This window comes from Macrobrachium rosenbergii, chromosome 56 (genome assembly GCF_040412425.1).
Source record: "Macrobrachium rosenbergii isolate ZJJX-2024 chromosome 56, ASM4041242v1, whole genome shotgun sequence".
Lineage (NCBI taxonomy): Eukaryota > Metazoa > Arthropoda > Malacostraca > Decapoda > Palaemonidae > Macrobrachium > Macrobrachium rosenbergii.
In genome coordinates, this window is record NC_089796.1 from 43,258,771 (window position 1) to 43,277,022 (window position 18,252).

The following is an 18,252-nucleotide window of genomic DNA, read 5'->3' on the forward strand; positions in this document are numbered from 1 at the left end:
TTTATCTGAATATATGCTATTTAGTAAGCTCATGGTAGGCCTAAGTGATAAAGTGCTAAAAAGGCAAGTATTTCAGTCGTGTAATGATATTCGTGATATCGACTCCTCAGAGTCATGTGCAGTGCGTTTGAGGCCGCCCGTGACGGCGCCCTTCGTAATAGGGCATGGCCTAGCAGCTTCCCTAGAGCAGCTGCTGCCGAAATGTGTGAGGAAGAACCGAGGTGGCTGCCCCCTGTAATAAATATGACAAGAGTGCCCCTGTGAAAGTACAATCACGCCCCTGTGGTAATTGTGGTATTCGTCATGCCTCTGGGTATTCCTCATGTCCTGCAAGAAACACGACATGTCACGGGTGCGGTAAAACTGGACACCTGAAGAAGTGTTGCAGAGGGGCGGAGCGCCAAGAAAACGTCAGTGGTCTGGCAGAGGAGTCGGACATAGTGAGTGCAGTGACTGCAGTTGTCGTAAATGGCAGAGGCAAGGTTGCGGAACGGGCAGTCCTCACAACCCACTATTCGTGTTGATGTATGCTTGGCCAACTCAACTGAGTGGTCCGGTGTTACGAGCAGTGCCGGACACTGGTGCCCAGGTTTGTGTTGCGGGACCGCTGTTCTTGCAACGTTGAGCGTGAAACCTAACCTGCGTTGAGGTTGAAGGGAGGGTTGCGAGACTTTGCCAACCTACATCTGAAGTGTTTAGGGTCGACCTTGTGTACTATAGAATACAAGGGGAGGCACACAACCCAGGAAGTGTATTTCATAAAGTCTTCCATTGACTTTTATCTATCCTTGGACGCTTGCAAAAACTAGGTCTTGTGCCAGAAACGTTTCCAAACCATGCCCCCTTCTCGGACTCCGCCCCACAGCAGCAAGTGCGACCCATCGTCAGTCGAAACAACCGATCAACCTGCAAGACCGTCGACCATCCCGTTTTCCCTACTGAGGAGAATATTACAGATTGGAAGACTGGTTATTAGCCCATTTTTCAAGCACGACCTTCAACACCGAGAGAGCCCCTCCCGGTAATGGAAGGAAACCCCACCGTATCCACCTATTACCTGATGCAGTTCCTTATGCCTGCCACACACCTGCGTCAGTACCCAAGCACTGGGAAAAGAGGTGAAAGCCCAGTTGGAGGAGGACATTAAGAGAGGGGATATTACAACGAGCTCCCCTGGGGAGCCCACAGAATGGTGTTCACGTATGGTGGTCGTGGCCAAGAAATCGGGCAACCAAGACGTACAGTCGACTATCAACCAAGCTCAATGCAAGTTGTAGGAGGAGACCCACCATACCCCCACGCCCTTTGATATGGTATCCAGCATTCCCCTCTGCTCATACAAGACTGTGGCCGACGCCTGTTGGGGATTTCACCAGGTGGAACTGGACAAGGAGAGCATACCCCACTAACTACATTCATCACACCTTGGGGCAGGTATCAATACCGAAGGACACCAATGGGGCATTGTTCTGCATCCGACGCATATACGTCGTTTCGATGATGCCATTGAAGAAGTACCCAGGAAATTCAAGTGTGTGGACGACACACTCCTCTATGATTCAAGCGTGGAAGGGGCCTTTTGGCATGTGTATGACTTCCTCGCAGTCTGTGCATCTAAAGGCATCACCTTAAAACCAGAAAAATTCAGGTTCTGCAAGAAAGAAGTGGAATTCGTTGGGTTTGACGTCGGTTGGGACTCCTACAAGCCTTCAGAAGATTGTCTATCCGCCATCAGAAGTTTCTCGATGCCCCAAAAACCCACAATATCTGACATTAGGTCATGGTATGGTTTCGTCAATCAGCTGGCCCCCTTCCTGACAACAGCGCCTATCATGACCCACTTTAGAGACCTACTGAAGAAGCCCTCGGGCAAACAGGTCTATTGGGATGAGCACCTTCAGGAGAGGTTTCGTCAAGTGCAAAACACCGTCTGCAAGTTAGCCAAGGATGGCCTCACCTACTACGACAAGCTGCGACCGACTGTTGCAGTCACTGACTGGAGTAAAGAGGGCGTGGGATTCGTCATCCTCCAGCAATATTGCAGCTGTACATCTGTCGACACCCCCTTCTGCTGTAGAGATGGTTGGAGAATAGCGCTTTGTGGCAGTCGTTTCCTCACGCCCGCCGAGTCTGGGTATGCAGCTGTGGAGGGAGGCCCTTACGGTGGCCTGGTGTTTAAAAAAGGCGCGGCTGTTCTTATTGGGCTGCCCGAACTTGACAATTGTCACAGATCACCGCCCTTTAGTTAAGTTACTAGGCAATAGAAGTCTCGGCGATATTACCAACCCCAGACTGTTTAGATTGAAGGAGAAAACATTATTGTATAATTTCCATGTTAAATACCTACCAGGCAAGAGAAATCATGCTGCTGACTTCCTCTCTCGATTTCCTACCCTGAGGACCGCGCCAGATAGACAGGATGAGAGCTTCAACGAAGAATTAATGATTGCCATGGTGTCAGCAATCACAGAAAACCTACAGGAGCAGTGCACCATAGATGAGAAAATTGTTGAAGAGGCCGCCCTGGACGACCCAGCATATCAGCTACTAGTCGCTCGAGTGACTGCAGGGGACTGGAACCATGAAGAAATCCCAAGAAATTGCATGTTTGAGGCCCTTCTACAGCGTCAGGGAACGTTTGTCTACATCTGGCAACCTGATCACATACTGTTTCAACGACAGCTGCATCCGCCTTGTCATTCCCGAAGGGCTCCGCCATCAGGTAGCCGCCAACCTTCATGCTGGACATCAAGGCCTTGATACAATGTTGAGAAGAGCGAGACATTCAGTCTGTTGGCCGGGCATCGAGGGCGACCTCCAGCATCATCGTTCACAGTGTACATCGTGTGATGCCCATTCACCATCACTGCCTGCCGAAGTCATGAGGATGACCCCTGCCCCAGAGTATCCGTTCCAACAGACCGTCATGGACCTGTTTCAGCTTGCAGGACACACGTACATGGCATACTGCGACAGGCTTACAGGCTGGCTAGAAATAGCCCACTTCCCTAATGGCACCTCGTCTGCAAAGGTCATGACAAAACTTAGGAATTACTTCACTCGGTGGGGAGCACCTGAACAATTGTCTACGGACGGCGGCACCAACCTAGTGAGCGAGGAAATGATGGCCTTCTATAGGAGATGGAGAGTTGACATGCGCCTATCATCTGCCCACTACCATGAGTCAAATGGGAGAGCGAGGCCGGTTAAGTCCAAGCAAAGAGGATAATTAGAACAAGTATCAGTGGGACTGGGAGCCTCGAGAACGACAAGGTGTCATTGGCCATGCTACAGTACCTGAACACGCCCTTGAGGGTATAAATAAATCTCCGGCACAACTGGCAACTGGGAGACAGCTACGCGATGGTGTTCCGACCGCAAAACTCAACTATATGGTAGACCGCCACTGGAGAAAATCCATTAGAAAAAGAACGTCAAGTAGCAAAAGAAATAAGAAGATAATTGACAGCGGCACCAACAGGAGGCTCACGCCCATACAGCCAGGCACACATGTTAAAACGTTCAGAACCAGATGACTAAGGCCTGGGACAGGCTGGGAATTATAGTCGAGCAACGACCTCATAGGCAGTACACAGTAAGATTAGATGGCAGTGGGCGTTCATCAATAAGAAACAGACGACACCTCAAGGTCATTGAACTGCCCGCCAGTGAGCCAACAGGAGCCACTCCTACCGAAGACGAAGTGGCTCATAAGCCAAAGTCTTCCCCATCAACGCCAAAGTTTTGGCCCTCAAATTAGCGAGGGCCCCTGCCTGGATGAACGATTATGTATAATTAACCATGCTTTGATTCTGCATTTTACAAGATGAAAGTGTTTTTTTTTTTTTTTTCTTTTGCTGAGTTTAAATGTACCTTGAGTTCGTATTTGCTGATGTGGTGATTATTTCACTTTATATGTTATTGCCACTGATGTTGAACTCTCTCTCTCTCTTTCACTCTCTCTACTTTTCCATCATCTTGATGTTGCCATTACACTTTATGATTGTGGTTTGCCATACCTGTCTCGAATATTTTTCTTTAAAAGTGTTGGTCATTTCGCTTGTCGCATTGTCTGTCTTTGGTGTTGCCAATGTGTTGTCAATGATAAGTTGGAAAATATTACCCTCTTCGTAATATTTTGGGAGGGAGATGTAAGATGTATTAGCTCATGAACCTGCTAGCAGCGCCTAAGCGCCGCCCATATAAGTGACGTCATTGTCACGAGCTATCTGTACTTCCGTCTTCTGCTGTGAGTCAGTTGTAATGAAGATACGAAACCATGATGAGTATCATTTCCTGATCCTGCCTAGCATTAGACCCAACATACTAGATAAATCCCAGTTTATTCTGTGATTATGGTTATTTATGTGGTTAAAAATAGCTGATCATGGACAGACTTTTACCTTGACAAAATCAACTAGCTCCTGTTAATCAGCGGTCTGGTTAAACTAAGATATACTTTTTTTTTTTTAACTTAGTGACACTAAGACTTATGACAAATTAACAAAGAGTCCCTAAAGCTCATAAAGATAATCTTCCATTCAGACCTATTATCTCATGTGCCAGAACTTTCAATTATAAAATTTCTAATTGGTTAGCTGGCCTCCTTTCCCCAATCTTAGTCACACTTTCTCCCAGTCACATTGAACATTCTGAAGGTTTATGTCATAAATTCAAAGAAGCACATATACCACTTCACAACATAAAATTTTTAAGCTTAGATGTAGATTCCCTATTCACAAAAGTATCAGTACATGATGTTCTACAGTTTTTGAGAGAAAAATTAGCCACCCATTCAGATCATTTCCCACTAGCCCTAGATAAAATAATAAAGTTAGTTGAATTATGTGTATCAAAATAAAGTTAGTTGAATTATGTGTATCAAATAACATCTTTTCATTTGGGGAGTCATTCTATAAACAAAAATTCGGGTGCAGCATGGGCAGCACTTTAAGTCCTGTGTGAGATTCAAGATGACAGGTCTGGGTATGACTGATTTATTTTTTCAGAAGCAGGTATACATCGAGGAATGCGGACGGAAAGGTGGTCACCGACCTGCGGATCCCATGCCACGCATTTGGGCAAGAATTTGTGTTTGTTAGATGACATATAAATGAGAATAATTCGTGTTACAATAAACGTACCAAGGTGGTTACATACATTGGCGGAAAGGCCGGACAATAATACATATGGAGAGATATATAAAAATATGAAATAATAACAGGTAATATACATGACGTGATTAATGCAGAAATGAAGAGGCGCTTGATGCCTTTACAAGTACTCCCCCCACAAGCCAATGATTACAGAAATAATTATTGGATGACATGAAAATTAATCACGGAGGTGCTGGAGGAGCAGGAGGCCACCCCTTCTCTTCAAGAACTGTGGGTGGGGGGCAACATCAACTGCCGGAGCTTCCACAGCGCGGCTTCTGGGGCACCCACGGCCCCTCCTTGGGGGGATGGCAGGTATGTCTGCAGGCGTGTTTTGAAGGGGGACCCTGGGACGTCTGCCTGCCTCCTCTTGGATTTTTCTGTCTAACAGGAATGCTGGTTTCAGCCTGTCGATGGAAACCCAATCCTCCCGGCCATGGATGTCGATGAGATATGCCTTGGGGGTCCTGTCGATGACTCGATAAGGGCCCCTGTAGGGCCTGGTCAAGGGCGGGCAACGGGCGTCTATCCTGATGGAGACATAAGTGCAGGAATCCAGGCCGGCTGGGCTGTGGGTATTGGTTCTGTCCATGAAAGTCTTATGGCAAGACACAAACTTCTTTGCTAGTCCCCTCAACCTTGGGAGGGGGGTGTCTGTGCCATCGTCATTAGCGGACCCACACGGCACGCTCCCAAGCGTGTATTGATGGGAGTGTTCCCTCACACTCCAAGTGAGAGCGCGGAATGAGCATGGACACAGACATCCCCACCCACATACATATTACCGCAAACTTCTCAGAGGCTGATGTCTCCCTTGCACAAACCCCTCCTGAGCGCTCCTCCACGCCGGTGCCCGCTTGCCGTGCAATGCCCCTCCTGACGGACCAACCAAGGGCAGCCCTCAGCATAAAGCTGCCGCCATTCACCCATCAGAACCCAGTGTCCTGACTCTACAGGGTTGAGGGGCAATTCAGGGTGGCAGGCTTGACCGACGAGGTGTTGAAGGCGGACATCGCCATCAACGCCCTACCAGAGGAGATATACAAGAAAGTCGCCCCATGGGTGATGACAACAATGAGCCCTGCCACCTTCCAGGAGTTAAAGGCCACTCTCATCGAGACCTGCTCCCTGCCGGTCTCTGAGAGGGCCGCCCGTGCCCTTGACCTTGCCATCAACCCCTGGCAGGACACGAACCACTGGAGACTTGGTATGCCCTCTAGGACCTCCTCCTCCTCCCCGAGACTGACAGCAGCAGCAGGCGCAAAGAGATTAGCCTGTCGAGGGAGATCCTCCTGCGGCAGCTACTCCCAGAGGTCCGTGGGCAGATCACAGAACCATACACCCTGCCGGTCAAGGACCTGATCAAAGTGCCGCAGCAGCTGATGGACTCCACGAGGGCAGTGAAGTGGGCATCCACGTCCGCACACCCCATCAACTGCCTCCAGCCGGAGGACCCCACCACAGAGGGCATCAACGCCGTCGACAGGAAGAGGCCACCCCATCAGCAGAAGAAGGAAAGGCTGGGCTTTGCTATTACCACCAGAGGTTCGGTAAAGCTGCCTGAAATTGCGAAGCCTTTTCTCCTCTCCAAAAAACGGGGGAAGCGGCGGTCACCCTCACAGGCCACCATGGCAGCAGCATCCGAAACACCCAGGGGCCCCGCACCAGTAGGCTTCTACGTCCGCAACGCTGTCTCTGGCAGGATGATGCTGATCGACACTGGGGCCATGCGGTCAGTGTTCCCGCCTTCCAGAGAGGACCGCAGACATCCGCCGGACCTGGCTGCCTCCCTGACAGCCGCCAACGGGTCCCCCATCCTCTCCTACAGCACCAGGCTCCTGTCGTTCTCTATTCTTAGCTGGAGGTATGAGTGGAACTTCATCGTTGCGGACGTTAGGACCCCACTCCTGGGTGCGGACTTCCTCGCCCACTTCGGACTGGCAGTCGATGTCGGCTGCAAGCACCTGCTGGAAACGAGTCCTGCCGTTCCCTGCCCTTGTTGCCAGGCCCCAGGGAGCCCACAATCTGTTCCGTCGCCCCCCACCAGTACAGCTCCCTCCTGAAGGAATTCCCGGAGGTGTTCAAACCCGAGCTTCGTCAGGTGCCCAGGGCCCCTGCCAAATACGGGATATATCATCACATCAAGACAAGGGGGCACCCTGACGCATGCAAAGTTCCGGAGGCTTCCCCCACGGTGCCTTCAGGAGGCCAAGAAGGCCTTTGCCAAGATGGAATGGATGAGCATATGCAAGAAGGCTCCAGCCCATGGGCCTCCCCCCTTCACATGGTACAGAAAGCAGACGGCACCTGGAGACCCTGTGGCAACTACAGGCAGCTCAACCTCACTACAGAACCCCACCACTACCCTCTACCAAACATGCAGGACCTAATGGCCTCCTTCCACGAGGCCAAAATATTCTCAAAGTTAGATCTCTCGAAATCATATTTTCAGGTACTGGTAGATCAAGAGGACATCCCCAAAACTGCCATCGTCATGCCTTTCGGGTCCTACGTCTTTGCTTTCTCCACCTTCGGCCTGAGGAACGCAGGGGCAACCTTTCAGAGACTGATGGACAGCATCCTGGGTGACCTGAATTTCTGCATCTGCTACGTCAATGATATCCTAATTTTTTTCAGATCCCACAGGGAACACCTACGGCACATCCGGAAGGTCCTGCAGCACCTGCAGGAGAGCGGCCTTGTTGTCAGGTTCAGCAAGTGCACCTTCAGCGTCGATAAGGTGGAATTCCTAGGCCATGAGATATCCCCAGGAGGCGTTACATCAGGGCCGTGCAAGAATTCCTCGGAATGGTCAACTACTATAGGAGATTCATCCCGGGGATCGCGCACACCATGGACCCCCTGACGGAGATCCTCAAGGGCCGTCCGAAGACCTTGGGGTGGGGCCCCAACCAGCAAATGGCCTTCTCCCTGATGAAGGCTGCCCTCGCCATGGCAACAGCTTTGACTCACCAGGACCCCAGTGCTCCCCACAGTTTGGACGGACCAACAGCCCCTGGTCCATGCCTTCACAAAGCGAGGGGGATGCATGGTCCTACAGGCAGCAGCGGCACCTCGCGGCCATTGTGGAGTTCACCTGCACCATTAAGTACCTCCCCAGGAAGAAGAACCCAGTAGCCGACGCCTTCTCAAGGATCGAAATCAACGCAGTGCAGCTTGGGATCGACTACGAGGACCTCGCCTGTGAACAAGCCGCTGACCCAGAGACTCCAGCTTACCGCACCGCCATCACGTCGCTGAAGTGGAAGGATGTGCCCCTTGGCCCTGGAGGGCCAACACTGCTGAGTGACGTAAGCACTGGCCACCCCCACCCACTGGTGCCTGACTCCCGTCGTTGGCTGGTCTTCGACGTCATCCACAGACTGTTCCACCCCTCCAGCAGAACGACGGCCAGGCTGCTGGCGGAGAAGTTCGTCTGCCATGGCATACAGAAGGACGCAACGGCCTGGGCAAGGCAGTGCATACAGTGCCAGGCCAGCAAAGTAGGGCGGCACACCGAATCAGGGGTGGGTGACTTTCCCCAGCTGGAGAGACGTTTCGGGCACATCCACGTCGATGTAGTGGGTCCTCTTCCCCCCGTCAGGAGGAGCAAGATACCTTCTAACAGTCGTCGACTACTCCACCAGGTGGCCCGAAGCTACGCCCATGAAAGAAGCCACCTCCAGTGCATGCGCAGAGGCCCTCCTCTCCAGCTGGATCACCACAGCACCACCGCCTACAACCACGCAGCCAATGGAATGGTGGAAAGGTTCCACAGGTCCCTGAAGGCGTCCCTCATGGCTCGTTGCACCTCCGAGAGCTGGAAGTACCAGCTGCCCTGGGTCCTCCTTGGGCTGAGGACTGCCCCCAGAGCCAACGGCGACTCATCCGCAGCAGAAATGGTCTTCGGGGAGACCCTCGTAGTCCTGGGGGAACTCATCACAGAGGACCAGGACGACTTAACAACGCAGGTCTGTGACAAGGCTGGGAAATTCGTCCCCTGCCGGCGGACATATACTGACAGGACGTCCCCCCTTCATGCCTCCCAGTCTGTCCTCCACCACCCACGTCTTCGTCAGGGATGATGCCGTACATCCACCCTTAACCAGGCCCTACAGGGGGCCTTTCCTCGTGCATGAGAGAAACAAGAAGGCATTCCGGGTGGCCGTCCACAGGCAGGAAGACTGGGTATCGATAGACCGCCTCAAGCCTGCATTCCTGGAGGAAGATGTAGGGGGCACTTCCCAAAGCCCCCTGCAGGAGGTGGTGCCCCCACAGCCCACCCTGTCCACAAGAAAACCTCGTAGGCGCCCCTGGAAGACCCCGGGTCAGGGCAGGAGGACAACCCAACACACCCATCCACAGGGCACCGAAGAAGACGAACACCCCCCAGCTGGCATCGAGAAGGCAGGCCCCCCTCCGTCACCCAAGCAGATACCTGCTGTGATCAGATGTTACCTACGTCTTGGGGGGGAGGGAGTATTGTATAGTCCCTGCTCAACGGGTTCTCTATAATGAACATCCCGTTTTCTGCGGTGCCTTCACAGGCGACCTAAGGTCGCACGTACACAATCTTATTATCATTATTGTGAATTGTATATTGATTACCTGTTCATTTGCCCTTGTACCATGTATATGTGTCAGTATTTTCATGTCCAACTAGCTATTGTTAAACATCATGTTTTCTGTATGTACCTGTCCTGTTTTGTGTAGAGAAATAATTTGACCTCAGGTCACTTGTAAATTTTTGTACTCGCAGTCTCTGCGTATATGCAGCAGTACTTGTCTTCCTGCTCATTTTTTCGCACCTCTCTCACAATACTATTATATGCCATTTATTTTACCACATTTCTGTTGCAAAGGAACGATATATTTTATTATACTTTTGTTTTACCAATGTCAGAGATATTGTATTGTGATGCTTTGCCTTGTACACTAGATATGAGTACTTTGAAATTAAATGTCGCCAATTATGTATAATCTTTATTTATAACAATATGAATGGTCTTTTATTTCCTTAGAATGAGTGTTTGTATCGAAATGTAACACTGAAATGTGATAATCATTTTTATTGAAATGAAGAATTTTTGTCTCCCACTCCTATCTCTGCCTATTAGTTTTTTCTCTTCTCACCTCGCTTTCTCCTCCAGTTTTTCTTTTTCTTTAAAATCTCACTCTCTCTTCTGTTGTTCTTTAGTATTTTCTTTCTCTGCTTAGGATCTCCATCTATAATCATTTTAATTATGTTAACCGAGGGGCCCTACATCGGGGTTTCGTAATTTAAAAGGCCACCCTACCTCTGTGGTTTCCAGAGTCAAAAGATCTTCATCAGGAGTTTATCAGGAGTTGTGTTTCAGATGGGAGGTCCTCTTGGAGACCAAGGGTCATGAATTGGACAGGGTCCCTTCCTTGGAATTTCCTGGAGTTGAGAGTCACTCTTTTGGGGTTTCCTGGGGTCAAGATGTTTTACTCCAGGATTTCTTGGTGGAGCCCATGTGCCACGCTTCGCTAAGGTCAACTTAAGGGATTTCCAAGACTTGTATAGATGTGTACAAGGATTTAAAAACACATTGTAAAGGAAGCCAGAAGAGATTAATCTGTCTTCTGTGTGAGCTAACTGAATATACATTGTAAAGACATCAGACGTCTCTTTTTTTCGCATCAATCACGTCATGCATTGCATTTCTTAATATGTCAAGACTCTCATGTAAATATTCATGTGTAGAATTTTCTGGTCTTTCTGTCGGTATGTATTTCATCATTGTACATTTATTATGTCTCTCAAAATTGCCATTTGTTTGTCTGTTAACAAACAAAAATTGCTCAGAGTGCAGGTCACGGCAATCGAAGGTCGGGCACCACGTTTCCGTCCGCACTCTGCCATGTATACCTGTGCTCAGGTAACAAATAATTTAATACCCAGTTGATCTTTCTTGTCCTCACAAATGGTGACCCGAGGAGCGATGGTAAACACAGAGGTTTTGGCTTCACCATTAATGGACTCACTACGACCGCTTTACCTTCAGAGAGCCTTTAACGGAACCACACAGCGACAGAAGTCTAGGCCTCTGAAAGCTCCTTCCTCGGAGAACACCCACGCCACTAACAGACTAAGAGCAGGTAGACAAGAACTGCTAGTTTATTGAGGCAGCGGTCTGCTTATAAAGCAGCGTGTGGACGTCAGTACAAAGACATACAAGTGACCCGAGGTCAACTATTCTCTATACAAAACAGGACAGGTACATACAGATAACGTGACAATTGACAATAGTAGGTTAGACACAAAAATACTCTGACACATACACTATGTATAAGGGCAAAAATGAATAGGTAATAAATTTAAAATTACATAATGAAAAATAGGGCTGAGTACCACACCCTAGGGTCAGGTGTGAAGGCACCATAGAAAACAGGAGGTTCTTCATAGAAAACCCATTGAGCGGGGACTTTACACCTTTCTGCATCTGCTACGTCAACGACATTCTAATCTTCTCCAAGTCTCCAGAGGGACAGCTGCGCCACGTCCGCGCCTTCCTGAAATGTCTGCAGGACAGCGGACTGGTTGTCAAATTTGACAAATGCATTTTCAGGAAAGAAAAAGTAGACTCCCTCAGCCACCAGATTTCCCCAGCAGGAGTGTGCCCCACAGCCTCTAAAGTAAAAGCTATAGCGAATTTCCCAAAACCACAAACCGTCAAGGCCCTTCAGGAGTTTCTCGGAATGATAAACTACTACTGACGTTTCATCCCAGATGCCACCCGCACTATGTACCCCCTGACATCAATCCTGAAGGGCAAGCCAAAAACACTGACCTGGGAGGCTCCGCAGCAGCAGGCATTCATTGAAACAAAGAGAGTGTTAGAGACCTCATTGTGCCGATCGCAGTCTCTTTCGAGCACACATGTGTGTGCGTCATACCTTCGGAGGGACCTAGACAAAAACAAGAGCATCGCATTTTCTCTCTCTCAAGGAACGCAACTTCTACCATACAATATTTCCGTCTGTTTCTCACTAACCATTGTTGTTTCAATTTATGTACAATCACCACTACTTGCATTGCCATGCAAGCATTCTAATCATGTACTTATAATGTTCCACGAATCTTCTGTATCAAACTGTATGTATGTTTCTGTTTGTGAAGACGCCAAACGTCTCGCCGTTTCACATATATTATGCTACTGCACTGTATTCATTAATCTGTCTCGAATCTCATGCAATTGGCCATATGTGGAATTTCCTGGCCTTTCCATTGATATATGCTTTATCACTGTACATTATTTATGTCTCTCACAATCGCCATCTGTTTGTCTGCCGACAAACACAGATGTCCAAAACATTACCTCTGTTTTGCCCTGTCTGTGTGTAGAAACTACTTTGCGGCTCGCACCAGCCAATAACAACTTCAAAGATTCTGTACATTCATTCAGTAAGGAACCACCAATAAACCAGTCAACACCCAGCCAGTATGTCACTCTATACCATCCTTACAAGAGCCCTCACCAATGCCACTACCTTGACTCACCATAACCCTGCAGCTGCCCTCAGACTGACAACGGACGCCAGCAACATCGCCTGCGGCGCAGTACTTGAGCTACTAGTGAACGGCACCCCCCAACCCTTGGCCTTCTTCAGCCCACCCACCTTAGACTCCTGTGCCCGTGTCTTTGTCAGGGTGGACGCCCATCAGCCACCCTTAACCAGGCCCTACAGGGGGCACCACTGAGTCATCAGGCGGACCGCCAAGGCATACCTCCTTGACATCCACAAGCGGGAAGACTGGGTCACCATCGACAGGTTGAAGCCGGCATTCCTGTTGGACAGTGAAGTACGTGAGGAGGCAGGCAGGCACCCCAGAGTTCCCCCTCAGTACCTCCTGGGAGACACACCCGCTCCCCCACCAAAACGGAGTTCGGGGTGGCCCAGGGGACACTTAGAGCCAACCCCAGATATTGGTTCCACCCCACAACCACAGTTCTCCAGGAGTAGGGGCCCACTCCAACTGCCTCAGCGTTTGCGTGATTAATGTTATTTCACCCAATAATTGCTCCTCTAATTATTGTCTTGGAGGGGAGTATTTGTAAGGGCATCAAATCGCCTCTCCATTCTTGTGTTTCGCTCTTCATACGTACATTAATCATGTCATATATGTTGCTTGTTATTATTTTAGATTCTTTATGTATCTCATTGTATGCATCATAGTATGGCCGGTCTGCCGAGATATATATATCTGCCTTTTACATGTTCTGTAACACATTATATATGTCTTTTTATGCCTGTTAACAAACACAACTTCTGTATGGACGCTGCAGGGGGACCTCAGGTCGCCTGCTACCTTTCTGTCTGCTTTCTGCATCATAAACACCTGTCGAGAATAATAATGAGTCAGTCTTTCACTTCTGACATTTCTTGAACCTCACAATAGCAGTATATACTCAAAATGGAAATTAGTAGTTATATCTGGGACACTTGTATACGCTAAACATGCATTGTGTCGCTCATTTGCTAACAGCTATTCTATTCTTCGTCAGGAATGTTAGTGTCCGGGACTGAGATGTTTGGCGAAAAAGGTGGTAGGCGAATGTGTAGCTTGTATTAAAGCTTTCAAGCCCCTCTACACCATCCACCTCCCCTGCCACTCGCCATTGCATGAACACTGATGACACATCCATTCGCCAATGTAGGCCTTAACCACACCGGTCCCCTCCAGGTGGGAGGGGGAGTAGGCTACATGTTGCTAGTCACCTATGTGAGCAGCTGTGCCGTCTACTAGGATTACTGTTCAACACTTGATGCTGCCATGTTTATTTTGATATTGTTTGCAGCAACACATGGGATGACCTGTAACATCTACAAAGATAACCATCAGACCTACCATGCCGCCAGCACCTTCCTATAGGACGTCTATGATGAAGACGAAGCTCTAACAGTTCCTGCACGAGCATAAGACGCAGTGGAAGCTCCACTCCATGATCACCATTAAAGGGAAGATTCTTTGAGTGTCTAATCGGGGTTGTGAAACGCAACCTCGAGATATCATTCAGGTTAGTCAAAGAGGTAGAAGCAGTAGTAAACAATAGGCCTCTTATGTATACCGGCGATATACCTTACTCTTCCAACCTGATTCGAGGATCCGTGATCCGATTGTCACCTGTTGTGCTACATGAAGATATGTATGATGTCAACGATGAAGTAGATGCATCATCAGTATTTCTGCCTCACCGACACACTGTGAATGTTTCGACATCGGTGGCAGACGGAGTACTTGAGTTCGTTGCAGGAGAGGCATGACTTCTGAGTGGGAGCTAAGAGTAAGACGTCTCTGAGTTTTGGAGACATTGTGTTGGTGATACTCGACCAAAGAAAACAGAGTTAATGGCCACTGGGTAGAATTGTTGCAGTCTATCCAGATAATGGTGACATCATAAGCTCATTTAGTGTACTCTGCGAAGGGGAAGTTGAACATATCGTTCCCCTTGAAATGAGTATGTACAAAGAAAGGAAAATGATGGAGGAGAAACTGAGGAATACATTGACGAAGTGAATGGGAAAGAAGACATCACACAGTGTGTGGGAGGTGAGCAAGAAGAAAGGTGGATTCTCACGAGAATAATGAACTCGCAAAGAGAGATGGATCAGTTTAGTGGATGTGCTGAATAATTAGACACATACAAGTGACCAAGAGAGACCAAAAAGAAGGGCAGCGATAGCCCAAAGACTTAGAAAGCAGGAATAAGTTAGGAATGATAAAGTGTAGATAAGACTTTGTGAAGGGTGTAACGATGTTAGAGAGGACTTGAAGAGATAGGATATGAATGTTATCCGCATTGTTGCTTCGTGCTGCCAACACTAGTGGCTCACGAGTATATTTGTATATTTGTAATATATACATGTTTTGAACTCCTTTGTACGACACAAATTAGGTGTCAGTAAGTTTTCTGAGAGTGATTACTCTCGTGTTTGGATAATGTATCTCTATTGCGAGCTGCTTTCAATTGTAGCCACGATGAACCTCAGATCTTTGAGCTTCACCTGCTTAACTTCCCTACTACTGACCCATTTGGCCAGAATTTCTGGTGTGGAGAATGACGTGAAAAAATTGGATCGGTTTTTTCCCAACAACATTCAGGATGTGCGAAGTTGCAAACAAAGGGAGAAGCGGGTGGCCGAATTCATGGTTCTCATTTGCCTCTAAATATGTTAATATGTTCGAAAGGTATTAGTGTCAGGCAGACTGCCTATATAAGCAATATCTTGAGTATTAGAATGGCTCTCTTTAAGTGATTCAAATGTAATTTTTGATAAATTACCAATGTAGAGGTTTTGAATGGGAACCGAAGTGACGGTGAGGCATGCAGAGAGGCGACAGGAGTCTTTCTTGTGTGTAGAACATAAGGGTAACCCGTGTAAGGGACCGCATTGGCAGTCTTACGGGCACACGTGTGTGTGAGTCATCCATCAGACAAAACAAGACGACAAAGCATCCTGCTCTCTCTCTCTCCCTCCCGTGCGTCAGCGGCCATCGCTCGAAGGAACGCAACTTCTACCATACAATATTCCTGTCTATTTCTCTCCAACCATTGTTGTCTCGATTCATGTACAATCACCACTACTTGCATTGCCATGCAAGCATTTCGATCATGTACTCATAATGTTCCACCGAATCTTGTGTCAAAATGTATGTATGTTTCTGTTTGTGAAGATACCAAACATCTTGCCATTTCACATATATTATGCTACTGCATTGTGTTCATTAATCTGTCTCGAATTTCATGCAAATGCCCATATGTGGAATTTCCTGGCCTTTCCATTGATATATGTTTTATAATTGTACGTTTATTATGTCTCTCACAATCGCTATCTGTTTGTCTGTCGACAAGCACAGATGCCCGAAATATAATCTGTTTTGCCTTGGCTGTGTGTAGAAACTACTTTGCGGCTCGCACCAACCCATAACAACTCAATATAGTAGGTTGGGTGTTAAGATTTGTTGGTAATTGTAAAGCTTCATCCCTTAAAGCTGGTGGTCCCTTGACTTATGGAGAATTGATGAAAGCCAAGGTCAAACTGCTCTACTGTGCTCAAAGAGAGGCCTTTGCAAAAGAAATAAATGCTCTGGCTTTGTCTCAACCCCTCCCTAAGGGGTCCCCTTTGGTCAAACTTGATCCTTATCTAGATGAGGAAGGGTTGCTGAGGATAAAGGGGCGCTTAGAGAATGCCGAATTGAGTTTTGAGAGTAAGCACCTATCATTGTCCCTGGTACTTACATTGCTTTGTTGTTGGTTTGTTTCCAGCATGGATTGCTTAAACATGCTGGTGTTGCTGTGCTTGTTTCCACTCTGCGAAACAATTATTGGATCATTCGTCTTCGTCAGATTGCTAAGAGGGTTTGCAGAGAATGTGTCGCTTGTCGTAGATGTGAAGCCAAGGCCTGTTCCCAGCCGGTGGCTCCCCTTCCTGAGTTAAGAGTTAAATCTGCCCCTCCTTTCACTGTTACAGGTCTAGACCTTGCTGGTCCCTTATTTTGTGTTGATTTCCCCTCCAAGAGGTTGTATATTCTTCTTTTTACTTGTGCTGTTGTCAGAGCTGTCCACCTAGAGCTTACTGAGTCTCTCTCGGTTACTGATTGCAGTTTGGCAATTCGTCGGTTTACGGCTAGACGTGGTGTACCTTCTGTGTTCTACTCTGACAATGCTAAAACCTTTTTGGGTGCCTCCAACCTGTTGAAGCAACATTATGGCCCCATGGCTCCCCAATGGAAGTTTATTGTACCTAATGCGCCTTGGTGGGGAGGCTGGTGGGAACGCCTCATTAGATCAGTGAAGGTTGTGCTGAGAAAGACGTTGGGCACTAAGACATTGTCTAGGAGTGAATTAGAAACCACTCTTCATGAGGTGGAGGCATGTATCAATTCTAGACCCTTGACATTTGTAGGTGAAGAACCTGATGTTGCTAATCCCCTTACTCCATCTCATTTTCTTATTGGTCGTTCAGCAGGTTTTCAGGTGGAACTGGCAGATGACTCTGCCTCAGGTGTGACCTCAAAGGATTTGTGTGTGAGAGAGGCTGTGCGTCTGAGTCAGTTGGAGAAATTCTGGAACATCTGGCAATCCAGTACCTTAGAAACCTGCCTTGCATGGTAAAGGGGTTCAAAGCTAATTGTAATTTAACAAGGGGTTCTGTTGTAATAGTAAAGGAAGAAAGAGTGCCTAGGCTGCTGTGGCCACTTGGAGTTATTACTGAGTTGTACCCTGGAAAGGATGGAATGGTGAGAAGTGCCAAGGTTAAAACTAAACGTGGATTTGTAACTAGACCTGTTCAAAACCTATACAATTTGGAGATTTCAGATATCAGTGAGGAAAGTGTTTGTAATTCCCCTGATGAAATAATAAAGGAAAATCCAGTTGTAGGGGATCCCATGGACCCAGTTGAATCAATCACTGAGTCTACTGTAGGTAAAACCCGAAGGGGGAGATCTGTTAAAGTACCTGTTAAACTTGACTTGTAATTTTCAGTTTATGAGATTGTAGTGGAGGTTCTTATGATGATAGGAGTGTTGAGACACTCCTATGGTGGGGAGGATGTTAAATGTATGTTTTTTGTCCAAAAGAACGCTCTCGATCTTGTGTTTACGTTTGTTAAAATGTACGTTTAGCGTCTAAAAGAACGCTCCCTGTTTGTTTACATTGTATCAGTATGTGGAAATTTAAGTAGATTTACTGAGTATTGCTAAACTTTACTTATATGACAATTGTGGAGTGTGTTTAATCAGGTATATATGTGTTGTGTTGTAAAACAATTATTGTTTTGCCCCCCTTATGAGGGTGACGCCTTTTGAAGTTCCCCATTCCCTGTGCTGTGTCGTATTTATGCCCCTTCTTTTCAGAGTTTCTTGCTATTTTTATATTGAAGTTGTAAATTGATGTACCAATTGTGTTTTGTATCTTGTTTGTACCGTTATTGTGAATTTTTGAGTGAACTGGGAGTTATAAAAAAGAACTGTGGAACCTGTTACGTTCTCCCCAAGCTGTTTGAATTTTGAATTTTTTGTGAGAGGAAATAAACGATTGAAGGAAGCGCGCGTTTTTCTCTCTCCCGT

At 47.6% G+C, this 18,252-nt stretch overlaps 1 protein-coding gene across 1 annotated transcript; it reads left to right on the forward strand.

Moving 5' to 3' along the window:
* The first annotated feature begins 2,442 nt into the window (after nucleotides 1-2,442).
* Nucleotides 2,443-17,661, forward strand: LOC136836194 (uncharacterized). Its single transcript, XM_067100195.1, has 4 exons — nucleotides 2,443-2,626; nucleotides 16,174-16,389; nucleotides 16,653-17,186; nucleotides 17,345-17,661. Exons 1-4 carry the CDS (start codon nucleotides 2,443-2,445, stop codon nucleotides 17,659-17,661), a joined length of 1,251 nt encoding a protein of 416 aa, XP_066956296.1.
* The last annotated feature ends 591 nt before the right edge of the window (nucleotides 17,662-18,252 follow it).

Excerpts from the sequence above, each read along its gene's own strand:
- LOC136836194 (XM_067100195.1), top strand. The coding sequence starts at position 2,443 with ATGATTGCCATGGTGTCAGCAATCACAGAAAACCTACAGGAGCAGTGC. Across the intron at positions 16,390-16,652 it reads TGCCGAATTGAGTTTTGAGA|GTCTAGACCTTGCTGGTCCC; the intron begins GTAAGCACCTAT and ends TCACTGTTACAG. Across the intron at positions 17,187-17,344 it reads GGCAGATGACTCTGCCTCAG|TAAAGGAAGAAAGAGTGCCT; the intron begins GTGTGACCTCAA and ends CTGTTGTAATAG.